General features: G+C 38.2%; 1 protein-coding gene across 1 annotated transcript; it reads right to left on the bottom strand.

The window, feature by feature from the left end:
• Positions 1–2945: 2945 nt before the first annotated feature.
• LOC145213906 (branched-chain-amino-acid aminotransferase, cytosolic-like) lies at positions 2946–12860 on the bottom strand. The gene is made up of 10 exons (XM_080082314.1): positions 12569–12860; positions 11060–11092; positions 9772–9975; positions 9170–9280; positions 8413–8532; positions 7615–7778; positions 7075–7217; positions 6376–6533; positions 5983–6129; positions 2946–5276 (listed from the first exon to the last, which is right to left on the bottom strand). Exons 1-10 carry the CDS (start codon positions 12629–12631, stop codon positions 5196–5198), a joined length of 1224 nt encoding a protein of 407 aa, XP_079938440.1. The 5' UTR covers positions 12632–12860; the 3' UTR covers positions 2946–5195.
• Positions 12861–13469: the final 609 nt, after the last annotated feature.

Below are 13469 nucleotides of genomic sequence, written 5' to 3' on the forward strand. Positions count from 1 at the left end.
TAAAATTGACAGCTATACTGTCCTAAAAAGGGTCATTTTTTTCCATAACTTACCCACTATGATGGCTATACAATCTGCACATCTTCCTGTTATAGTCATCAGCGCAGGCCTGGCACACTACACAAAACCAAAGTATATATACTTTGCTCACCGCTATAAAGATTTTTTGATATTCCTGTTGAGTCACAAAGGCTCCGTTGTGATGTTTCCAACAGTACGCTATTTGCCTATTTGTTCAGGCAGCGCGTCAAATCGTGTGCACGATGTCTATTGTCATGCTTTTCCTGCCCGAGATGTATACATAGCGTCGTCTACGTTTCTTTTCAAAGCGTTTTTAAAATTTTTGAAATGGTAAGACGCAGCTGACGTAAGAACTCACATTAGCCAGGTTTGTTGATTTCGGTAGGTGGCGCACGCAAATATTTGAAACAAAATACAGTCAAACTTCGATACTATGCCACCTTGCTATTATGCCATTTTTGATCGTCACCAACTAAATTCAATAGAAAATATATTTACTATGCCACCCCTTACCCTTGATGCTATGACACATGAGAGTACAGTATTACTGTATTAACGGTCTGGTTATGGATTGAAAAATTGGGCCTTCTGACAACTTTCGGTTTGAGCTCATGATAAAACAGAGAAAACACGAAAAACAAATGGTTGAATAAACAAACGTGGTCATGTTAAGAGGTTTCACGGCTTTGCAGCGAGTTATGTAAACGCCGTTCTGTGCTTGTGTCACGGCAAAATAGATCTTGTTTGTTCTAGGCACGATCTATCCGTATTATGGAATAAATTCTGCTGTATACTGTAATAAATTATACTGTATACTGTAATAAATTATAATCGTACAACACAACGTGGCATTACAGTACATTGTCACGTCACAAGGCTATATTTAAAAACAACCCTCGCTATTATGCCACCCTCGTTACTATGTCACTTTCTCTCGGTCCCAAAGGGTGGCATAGTATCGAAGTTTGACTGTATGTGTAAAAAAATGCTGACGGTTAGGCCTATTAAGGTTGGTCTGAGGCTTCATAATAATAATAATAACAATAAAATCAACCTAAAAAACTAGTTCTTTATGTTAAATTTAGTCCCTAGCCCTATTCCAGTCTCACTGTTAACTTAAATAACCGCATTTTTCACCCCATATAGCCTATCGGTATTCAAACCTTTTCTACTGTGAAAACGTTAGTAGGTAGCTCTAACTTTTTCATTTACGTAAGAAAACCTACTATAGACGGCCTTTAAGGGCCCCTTCAAATTTATTTGATGCAACATTAGGTCGGAGCATGCGCTAACGAAATCCAAAGATGCCATTATCGTCGAGATAATTTAAACCTAGTCGGTTTTCAGTCCTTTGCCACTGTCACATGGTGGCAATAAAGAGTTTATTTCAGGTTCCTCAACGGTTTTCAAACACACAGCACAAAACTTAAATTAAGGTGGATTTTCAAGACAGATCAATAGAACTGTAGAAATATATCAAAATTGTATGTAGGCTACATACGACAGAAAACAGTGCAGAAAAAAGTATGTGTTGTTGAAATTATGTACATGCACAACTTTTGTCGACGAACGAGGTGCTTTCACTTGTAACATCTTGTGAAAGATTTCGTGGCATATATTTTCTTAAGCTAAAAAGAAAACTACAACACTTCTTATACATACAACAGTTGTTCGAAAGAAATCAGGAAATGTACTCATTTTAATCATACATACGTAACATGATATGTGTCATTGACCTTGAGTACGGATCAACATGCTGGTTTGTGGATCCAAGATTACATAACAAATGTTTATGTTAAAATCAAACCGTACATAGAGTCTGTAGTGCAAAGTGCATACTTCGGTGTCTGTGAACCAGGATGAACGAACCACACCCACACAACGCCCTCATAACTGGTGATGCTTCTGAGGTTACTTCGTGTCATGTCCTTGGAAGCGAAGGGCGCGCGGCGATGCTAAGACAAAATCACGCTGCGGAGCGTTGGATTTAGAAAAGAAGCGTTGGTATGGGTTAAGACCTGTAAAGTTTATTGTGTAACTTGTAATGTAGACAATGTGGTTTATGTACAAGTTTACAACCCGTCTTATGCGATTAATATTCTCCCTTAGGGGGTTTGGATTAGTCTTGAAGTTTTGCATACCCTCGGGATCCGAGTGCACGGTTCATTGCCTTTGTGGTATCTGAGACACTAGTCCAGCACATCTATTTAAACTCGGTCTGCTTCATTGCAAAACAAAAAGTTTGGTCAAGGGTGCGGGAACTTTCTTGGTGGAAGTCGGCCTTTGACAACGGAATTTTAATTTGAATAGCAGCCCAAACTAATCTTACTTATGTTTGCATCAAAATGTATTTTTATACCTGCAGATTTGAGAAGTTCAAAATTTGTTTTGGTTACTCAAGAGGGTGTATTGTTAATTATATTGAAACTATTGGAACCATTGTGCATTAATTTTGTCACATTTACACAAAACGTTTTTGCACAATGCTGAAACGATAGCTAGTTTATCCATCAATACGCGGCGTAACTAGTTACTAGAATAGACTGTTGAACATATTGCGCAAAGAACGGTAAAACCTTGGGGTTTAAAGGGTCCTCAACGGTTAAGATAGAGTAGTTTAACAAAGATCTGGGGTGTACTTCAACTTGTAGTCCCATTATCATTTGTTTCTGTGTATCTAGCGCTTCTTAATTGAAAGTAAAAACAGTAAATATCATTTAGAAGTGTATATTGTAAAACAATCGTATCCATGCCTGTACAGTGTACACTCATTTTTAATCTCAGAAAAAAAACGTTATTTTTCTGATTTTGCCAAAAATTTTTACTTTGTTTTGAAACTTAATTTGCTGTCAAAAATTAGTTAATGCAGGCTACATTCTAATCAGAATCTCAACTCCAAAATTTAGGGACAGTGGTGTAAAAAATCATTTTGTTTTAGGTTTATTCGAAACAAAGCGAAGAAGCGTGAAAAATGCGGATGAACCGCTACGCTTTGTAAAATACATCTGTACATGAAATTCATCACTAATATCTTAATATCGAACCAAAATGTCAATGCGAAAAGAAACTGGGTAAAAAATCACAAGAAATTGAAACATTTAAAGACCAACATATTATAACCAGTTTTACATCCGAGTTTCACCAGATATTAAGAAAAAAAGGAAGTGCTAAAAAACATTTTAAACCATCAGTATTTTTTTCAGTGATTGCAAAATGACGTCTAAGTTGTGGCATTTTTGTGTCATTGTTTAGTTATTTTGCTTCCTTGTTTGTTTTTACCTGGAGAAAGCGATAATTCAAATATTTGAGGAAAGTTGTTTGACGGGCTTATCGCGCTCAAACTGAGTCGCGAAAATTTCCCGAAAATGCGTCACAACGAAAAGCAAACAACGACGTCGTCGAAACGCATGGGTTGGAAATTTTTCCACAGACGGGCACGTGATTTTACAGCTGACCAATCGCGAGGCGGCGTACTGTGGGTGTGTACATAGCGGCTCGGCTACAAGTGAATTGCGCGACCCGTGTATTTCGTAGAATGAATGACTATTTGTTTGAGCTACCGCCGTTGAACGTCTGTGGCAGATACACCAGTGCTTGGTAAAACTAATTTGTGTTTTTTTACGTTTTTACGCGTCATTTTAGATAGGGCTATAAGCGCGAATCACTATGTAAAACACTTTTGACGCCCTTACAACACTTGTTAGCACGTGAGCACATTCTTCAAAGGTGAAGCAAGTGTATAAGTTGTAAATGCCAAAACCGCAAGTGACTATGTGTAGATATACACATGTGGTTTAAAGTGCATTCAAATATGCCTTACATACGATTTTTCACATAACATAAGTATACGACTACGTTAGTACCCGCTTCAGTTAAGGCCCTACAGTTTTACCACAAAGCGGACAGATACCAACACATGGTTTGTTCTGCTTGCTCTCAGTCTAAAAGTTGAGAAATGTGTAAGATACACAAAATACAACATTAAGATTGAAAACCTACGCAACGCTTTTTCACAAAAAGGTTTTGACTGAAAATGTACCAACACTAAATGACGTCATTCATACCAAACAAGAAAGTGACGTCATAATGGATTTTTCTTACTTTTTCAAGATAGGAAAACCCAGTTGATTTTGTTTTACATTGTGTGTTAGTACACTTCCAGTAAAAACGCGTTTGCTGTAAAAAATAAAATACTTCACCGCTAATGAAAATAAACCAAATGGTCACAGTTCACTTTATCAAGTAACAAACTGTTAAGATTTAGTTAATTGGAACTTCTGGTGCAAAGGTTACACAAAAATGGGCAAGTTGAAAAGGAAACTCGGGAGTTTTGTGTATCAATTGAGATGCAAGTACGATGTGCACAGATACAAATATTGTGTATCGTATTAAAACTGTGATCGTAAAGATTTTAGGTAACGCCATGCATAAATGTTTTTGAAGCCGTTGCAATAAACCATAAAAAGCAAAAATGTGTAATAATTTGAATGTGGTTTGGTGTGCGCGAAGTTTGAACCCAAAAAGGTTGTACAAGTTTTGACGTGCAATCAAACATAGTTGAGAAAAAACATTACAAAACAAAAACAGCTCATTTTTAACCCTGCATTTTTGACCAACTTTGCTATTTCCTGCTTCATGAAAGTTAAGGGTCGAGTAAGAATAAAATAGCATCATAACCCCAACCAGCCACCACAAGTAAAAGTAAATTAGGTACAAAACAAAGCAAAATAGAGTTTTTAAATATTGTGTATGGTGTAAGGCTCTACATGTTAAGGCAGTTTTAACCAATCACAAGGTTTATATATATCACGTGATGTCATTTAAGTTCAAATTTCCTAAGGCTATGTTAATTTGGTACCACGAAATTTTAGTAGATAGGGTAAACCTCGCCATGTTACTTTTTCTGTCACGTGCTTTCATAAAAGCCTGCGATTGGTTAAATCTACACCATTGGCAAAACCGGCCACAAAATGATTCGACTTTTGTGTTTGCAAAACAATACATTAGCTTAAATGAACAAATAGCCAAAACCATTATTTTTAGTGTAAGTACCACCGGGGAAGAATACCATGACAGCGACAAAAGCTCGCGGGCATTTCACAAATGACCACAAGGTTTCATTAAAGAGATATTGGTAAGAAGATCAAAAAACTTATACAGTGGAACAGTTGACTTTAAATCGTATTTTTAGCGGCATCGACGCCTTCGACATCTTCAACCACCGTGTGTGACCATTCATGAGAAACTCGTCCATACTGCAAAACGAAAGAATAACAGTTTTTTTGGTTTTTTTAAGCAACTTTGACTAATTCAGCGAAGGTTTATTGAGTTTAAACTGTAAAATAGGATAAGTAAGCCGCAGACAGTGCACACTGTTTCGACCTATGTGTAAGGTCTTATCAGTGCAGCTAGTGGAAAGACATTGGCCCGGCTAGGATGGAGTTAAACTTAGTTTATTCTGACTTAAAACGCTATTTGATGAGCTTGCCATCTTGATGAGTCCTCATTATGGTTGATTCTGGAAAGCTTGTACAAAGACGCTATATTGATGATTACAGAAAGATCAAATAGGTAATAATTCACAAAGTTAATGTCATTTATATTGATCATCTAAGCACATTAGGAACAAAAACGTATAGAGAATTTATTTGTAAACACTTAAAATATATTATAGCCAGTATAGATAGTAATAATTGTAAGTGTAACCTATGTCCCATTTCCACAGTGTGCGAATGTGCAGAAGGCTTACGAGACTTCATGACAACATGATCTGTGGGTTCAATGCTTTAAAAAAAGTAAACTGCAAACAGTGCATGCTGTTTTTTAAAAGTAGATAATTCTTTTGCACGTTCGCACGTACATTTTGTCGCAATTTAGAAGGCCTTTGGGTAAACTTTAATTTCACAACTTTTAACCTTCCCAAAAGTGACAATATAAAAGTTACATTAACATGCTCTGTACCTGAATGTCTGTTAGCTCTTGGTAGAACCTGGATGCGACATCAGGTCCATTTTCCATCGTGGGAATGCTCAGCTCTTGTTCCATATACAGAATTCGGCTGATCGGACAAACTACACAAGCTGTTCCAGCACCAAACATCTCCAGCAACTGTTTAAGATAAAAAAATGATTTGGTTTTGCTATTTTAGTTAACCATACAGCTAAGAAGATGGCACCAAAAATAAGATTTCTTGCAGTTTTGAACTTTTAAATTTGTTTAGGGCTCAAACATATTTGTCAAACAAATTGACCGTAAAAAAAAATTAGTAAACTTACAGCTACGAAAACGGTGGTAACAACTAAATATTGACAAGGAAAAATTCAACGCTAGTTCTACATCACTTTTGAGGCTTACCCTGTTTTCGTTGAGCGCCTTGATGACGTCATTCATGGTGATGATCTTTTCGACCACTTTAAACTCCCCCCAGCTTCGTCCAAGCTCCATGAGTGATGACCGGGTTACACCAGGAAGCACGATGCCTTCGTCCAAAGGCATTGTGGCCAGTTCCTTCTCTGCAAGTAAAACATGGAGATGCTGAAACCGATTGCTCTCGAATAGCCAGTACGGATAGACTGTAAGCAGAGTTGTGGAGTAGAGGGACACTTTTTAAGGTGGATTTGATGGAATAGCACTTTTTGTAATATTGTAAAGTCGGAGTAGTGAAAGCTTTGTTTATTGAGTCAGATTACGTAAATTCAGTGGTTCGGTGTATGTAACTTTTTTAGGTGACTTCACAACCCTGGCTGTAATTTCATTTAACCAAATCTAGGTCAGAAATAATTTTGTCAAAATAGTTAAAACTTGCAACACAAGTCAGTGAACGTTTTTGCATTGAAACTGAAACGTGTTGTAACTCGGACCAGTCTTTTCGGGCCGAGCTAGGACTTGAGGTTTAATACAACAGGTTTGGGCATGACTTTACGCGCAGCATTCTTTTTTGCCGCATGTTCAATAACATTCGGGTCTGATTTGGACTCTGTTTTTTGTTTTCTTTTTCAATCCGGTTCGGGTCCCAATTGTAGGCCCGTTTACAACTCTTGTCAAAGTACGAACCTCCTTGTTCGTTGATCCAATAAATGAAGACGTTCATTGTTCCGACTTCAGTTACTTTGTGATCTTCGCCAGCAAGCCAGAGGACCTGTTGGCATCCCCGTTTCAAAGCCTCCTCTTGTATTCCAATCGTGGGTCCGTAGTTGCTGAAGGAAAGTAAACGAACATGTTGAATACAAGGAAACATGGGCGGTTTGAAACTGTGTGTTAAACAATTCCAAAAAAAGTCCCACAACGACAAGTGTATAGGAAATGTTTTGGGATGTTGTAATGAAACGCAAACAATGCCCACTGTGTGTTCAATGGTTCTTTTCTCCTTTATAGATGGTATTTAAAAAAAAAATGAATTTGAATTTGTGTGCCTAAAATGGGGATTTCCATTGAAAGTTGGCGCTCGAATTATTTTTTTATTTCTAAAATATCCATTTTTTCTGTAAATATTGCGACAAAATCATCAAAGATTTTTTTTTAAAGTCAGACAAGATTTTACCAAGGCATAAGTTTAAACTTATATTTTCTTCTCTCAGTAAAGTAAAGCCCTACCTTCCTAACTTGTAAGCACCAACTCCACCCTTGGCTGCTCGGACAAATCTGGGATCAGCCATCAGTGAAACGGGATTGAATGTTCCTGTTGTAAAGTAAGGACCAACCGGGCATGTGATGCAATAGAGAAGGGCTGAGTTAGATATGTTTACTCCCAGGGAAGGCTACAAAAAACAAGTTTCAACGTGAATTTTAAACTTTACCTTGAAGCAAAATTGTAACTAAGGCAGAGACAGAGTTTTAAGCCGGGTCGGGTTCGGGTTTCTTCAAAAAACAGGTTTGATTCGGGCCTGACTTTACACTCTCTGTCAGTTTTGTTGTTGATAAATTTAACTAGCTAAGTAGCAAGTTGCTGGATCTTGCCTAATGTCACACATCCCTTAAACGCCTTGTTGAAGAACAGTTGTTCTTTATTGTGTTTGTTGTTTGGTCGCTTCAATGTATACAAAAACGATTAGGGTTCGGCCGGGTTTCAGGCTTGTACTTTTCGGGCCTGTTAACAATTTGGGGCAGAGATGTGGAGACGGGTAAATTATTTAAGTTTCGGTCGTCATCGCGCAATTTATTGCTGAATTAATAAAACTAGCCGAATGGCAAAGTCGCAAAAGTATCACAACTTTTCCACAAAATGTTATGGGCTATCTCTTGCCGATTTTTCTAAAAACTTTTTGTACGACCGCGTCTAAGCTGTGTTCCACCAGTTAGGTGTTCTCTTGCTGTGATTGTCGAAGCTATTTCTAACAGCGCTTTTTGTTAGTGCCATTGCAAAAATCACAAGAAGTTAAACTTATTCTTTACCTCTGTTCCAATCATAGTTGGTCGTATGTAGAGGGATGCCTTGGTTGAGTATGGAACCCATTCCTGGTCCACTCTTACCAGTTCTCCGATACATTTCATAAGTTCTTCTTCGTCAAAAGTCTAAAGTATATCAATAGGCACATTTGTCAAAACAAACATGCCCAAAGCAAGTACACAGAAGTCACAAAAGAATCTGGTACCGTAAACTATACCACGCAAGAAATGAGTCGAGTTTTATGGCAAATGAGTAAAGAGGTTCGGCCAAATTGATGCTTTTGCTAAATGGTATAGCTAACTGCTTGGACTAGTAGTAAAAGAAATAGACAGTTATTGGCTCAAATCTAACAGGTTGCAGGAGAGGAAAAACAGGGGTGTAAAAAAATTGGAGAAAATTAGAATTGAACGTGTTCGACTGTTTTGTTGTTTAAATTGTTGAAACAGCAACGCCCAGGAAATACGAGTTCCTCTGTTTTACATCGAAAATGGGGTGTTAGTACAAAAACGCACATGCATATCATGTCAATTGAACATCCTGAAAGTGGAGTGTGTATTAAAAAACAATACGGACAAAAGTACCGAAGGGCAAATGACGTCCTATCAACACATTCTGAACGATGTAACAAAATTTTATAATTTAACAATAAAACAACGTGTACTGTCTGTTTAAGGCAACAAAATGTAAACAAAGGAACAATGTAATTTTCTTTTTAACTTCAGCCGGGACAAACTAACATTTTTAAATAGCATTTTCTTTTACCGGGAGACAGGCTCTAGTAGCGGTTCGGTTCATTCTTTTCATATTTTCCAGAGGCCGAAATAGAGCGATTCTGTTGTCAACTGTGCGGTAGGCCTTCATTCCCTCGAAAAGCTGTATAACGTAAGAAATGAAGGTTAATTTTACAAACTTGCACTATGGAACAAAGGGGATAACTTTAGGACAGTGAATTGCTGCAAGGATTTCGAATTGGCGAACCACTTTACGGCTTCCTAAACAAATCATGACACTTATTTACGACAGGATTTTGAGATTTAGGACACATTTGGCAAGTTTATTAGACCAATTAAAATGAAACACAACATTTACGGCGACTGAAAATCCATCTGCTTTCGTGAAGAGAAAAAAAATTGCCCAATTCAAATCATTATAATCAGCAAGTTTTAACATTTTCTGAACTATTGGCGTTACACATGTTTTATGACGACAGACACCACGTAACTTACGCATCATGTACTACGTAACCGCTTCCGGTTTAACTATGACATTTAATGACTAGCACCGGCCTAAACGAAAATCTTAACACGAAACGCAAGCCGGCTCTGTTATTTCAGACAGCTAAACATCTTGTGACGCATTCTCACCTCTGTTGCGTAATGAAAAACTGACGTAGCCGGATGAAGACTGATATTTTCGAGTGGTTTGATGACCGGTGATGACCAGCCCCGGTCTTTGTCCCACTTGATGGCCAGCATGTGGTCAGTGAAGTTTTTTCCGAACAAACATTCGTCCGGGTTTTCGGGTTTGGCGTGTGGGTGGCGGGTGAAACGATACTGTAGGTCTGCCGCCTGGATGAACAAATGAAAATCTTGATTTTGGATATCCAACTTGATTAGCGGGTCAGGAAATCACGTGACTTTACGTTTTGTTTCGCGTTTAGCTACAGCACATCACACCATGTTCGTTTTTTATGTGACATTTGTCCCTTAGAAATGGGAAAATGTCAGTATAGTCGGCGCGCGGCTAAAACGTGTGACATGCATGCGTGTTTGACATCGTTATGCAGCATATTAATTTGCAAACATTTTTATTTTATTTTAAATGCCGCAAAATGCGCCTGTAGGCATTTGCTATTGTGCGGTCTACACAAATTACGAGGTTGTATGACAAGGAAGCCGAAACACCGGTCACAAAATACGCCGGTTAATCAAAAACCAGTTATTTAGCCTTAATTCAACAAGAAAAAGACCCAGCCTTACGCGTTCGACTTGTCGTTTAGCAAATTTGGCATTTGGTTGCGACACGACAAACCATCATTTCCTGTTATCTTATGTTGCAAGTTGCATCGTGCAGTAATTATTAAATTTGGCTAAGTTTTGCAGAAACTAATTGCAACAATAAAGGAAAATCAGTATGTAAACTTAACATATAAGATCTATTAGCTCAGGGACGCTTGCTGAGCACCTGCAGCCTGAAATGAAACTAAATATTTACGTATATTTTTTTCAAACCCCAAGGGCCCAAGCTTATATCCCGTTTCCATGGCCGTTGGTCCGATCGGACTTTTCCGCCATTTCAGTCCGATCGGACGCAATAAGGAATGACTCAGCATTTTTTTCAGTGTTTTCGCGGACCTCCTCGACTTTTAAAAGTCCGATCGGACCAACGGCCATGGAAACGGGATATTATAGTGATGACATGACAAAACAAACCAAGCCTTTGGGGAGGAAGTATATATATTGTTAGGTGGCATTTCTGAACACAAAGAATCCCAATACCCTGATTTAACATAAAGTCCAGTTTTACAGTTTCCGAGCTAAACAACAACTTGACAAAACGAATTAGTTTTGCCATTTGATAATAATTTTTCGTCACAAAAAACATTCCAAGGCACGTTTTTGAGAAAAATAAAATAGAAGAGTCAGTACTGACCTTAAATGATGTGTTTGATGCAAGTCGCCGAATCTGTAACACAAGAAATAAAAATTTTAAACACAAATCAAAAACACAAGTCTTAACACTTTGCAAATGTGACACGCGCTAAGAGAACTGGACTGACTTATTTAAAAGTTGAAGATAAAAAAGGTTAAAACTTTTACCTGTTGCGATCTTTTACTTTTTAGTAAAGAGATTAAGTTTAAAACGAGCTAGATTTGGGCCTAACTGTACACTTAGGCTGGTTTGTGTCATGACCAATCAATCAATCGTTTATTTTTTTAAAACGAACATTATGATAGGGAGGCATCGTTTTAACCTTTCGGTTTTCGAGTATTTTATCAACTTTTGGACCGAATTCGGGCTTTGTTTCAAAAGGTCGGGTTCGGGCCTCAATTTTGTACCCTTTTATAACATTGAGACAGCAACAGTTTCTTTTAAGCACAAACAAGCGATTGGTGTTGCTCAAAACTCATTAAGGCTTCGCGTAAACAGCCGGTATTGCGTGACATTCTGGCCGTCACGATTTGGCAAGCCACCAAAATCCACTGTCGTGCCATTAACTGGTGGAATTTTGCAAGTTTGTGATAAAAGAGGTATCCTAATTATCAATTTGCACAGATGTATAACAAATGCTGTTCAAAAAAAGAAACTAAACTCTTTTAAGGCATTTGAGTTAGTGTGTCTTGGGTTTTAACCTCATGTTGCAAATGGTACACGTCTTTTTGTTGTACATATTAGTCATACGTCCCTCTGTAGATGACGTTTTTTTGTGACGCAGCGACACGCGGTCTATTTTAACCCGAACGACCAGTCCGTGTGTGTGTGTGAGTGTGAGTGTGTGTGCTGCAATGTGCTCAGCGATAAAACAAAGCATGGAACAGCAATATGACACCAGTCTGAAAGGACCAGCCGTTAAGATTCGGACATACACCACACAGCTGCTGCTGGACTGCCTAAAAATGTCAGCAAAAGCTATTTCAAATCTTGCTGCCTTGGTAAAAATGGCGGACACACGACCTTACGTGATGAATTGGGCGGTACGTTCATGTGTCATTGCCTTTTGCCGCGGTAAAAAAAGTCAAATAGAGCCAAACATGTGATGCTACTGTTCGACCGGGTTCCCAATATGCTCATGAACTACCACGACAGTTAATCGATTTTCTATGCCGCTCGAAAGCAGACTGTGGAAAAGTACTAGTAATGTGCTACTTCAAAATTCGGAACGCTTTTAACCGGCCATCTTGTCTAAATGCTACATGGCAACAAAAGAGTTTTTCAAAATCCCTTTTTCATGCTTCAGTGCCCTTGACGTCAGTAATGTTGCCTAGTGTAGTGTTATATAAAATCTTGTCACTTTCATCCAAGCGAACTGACATGTGTACGTATTAGTTGCCAGTAGCAATATGTACACACGTCTTGGCCGTACGTTTACATTACCTAACATATTAGTATTTGTTGCAAAGCAAGAAGTAAATAAAAATGAAAAAATGACATTAAACTTACCAAAATAAACGGAGCCGTCTTAAGTCCCTGTTCAATTAAACGTAGACGACCGCAGGTTGCCATTCTGAAGTTTATTGAAATTCAACTGATTTAACCCTACTGTATTTTTGTTCTAAATCCGCACTTGTTCCTTGATAAATAGACAAAAGCAATCAGGTATTTTCTCGTTAATTTGGTTTAAGTAATCCTAAGCAGTTTAGCGAAGCAGTCTAATTCTCGGCAGTAATCCACAATCAAATTCTCAGGCTTAGATTATAACAGATTTATAACTACTTTCCTGGGTGCGTCTAAACTGGTTACAGCTAAAACTGTATTACTTCCCAACAGGAAAACTTAAAGCGAGCGCACATAATCATGCAATGCGGTTTTCTGCGCGAGTTTAAAGAACCTCATTGAAGCGATGGTTGGCAAAACAATGTGGCATTGCGGCAAACGCCTCAGGGATCGGCCTTAATTGGAATCTACATCGCACTTCTGATCTGACCAGCTGTCTACACCAATGCATACAAAACAGCCGTCCTTTTTCGTGCAAACCAATTTGCACTACATTCCAGTTGAAACCTTAAGGGAAAAAGCATTGGCAAAAATCGATATGCTTCTCATAAGCCGAATGGACAAAATGGAAAACGGGTCATTACCGGTAATCCTTTTATGTTACGGTCTAAATCTGCAAAGGAAATAAATATGACTAAATAGTATGTAGGCTATTGTAGCGGCATTTTGTAAAGACATTTCAAAAAAGTCCAATGTACCCACATAGCTGTTTCCTGTTCCTGTTGTGCTCTAACTACATAGTCATGGTAGTCGCGGTGCTATATGAATGTCACATGCTGTTACGTCATTTTAACCCACAAAACAACACCACGAATTCCCTCGTTTAATATTGCGTCATTTCGTTCGG

The sequence above is a fragment of the Phallusia mammillata genome, chromosome 2 (assembly GCF_965637545.1).
Source record: "Phallusia mammillata chromosome 2, kaPhaMamm4.hap1.1, whole genome shotgun sequence".
Lineage (NCBI taxonomy): Eukaryota > Metazoa > Chordata > Ascidiacea > Phlebobranchia > Ascidiidae > Phallusia > Phallusia mammillata.

Bases quoted from the DNA above. Each gene is read 5' to 3' on its own strand.
- LOC145213906 (XM_080082314.1), bottom strand. From the start codon at position 12,631: ATGGCAACCTGCGGTCGTCTACGTTTAATTGAACAGGGACTTAAGACG. The intron at 9,976-11,059 runs GTCAGTACTGAC...TTGTTCATCCAG, and splicing joins CATCAAACACATCATTTAAG to GCGGCAGACCTACAGTATCG. The intron at 7,779-8,412 runs GTAAAGAATAAG...TGTTTTTTGTAG, and splicing joins CAACTATGATTGGAACAGAG to CCTTCCCTGGGAGTAAACAT.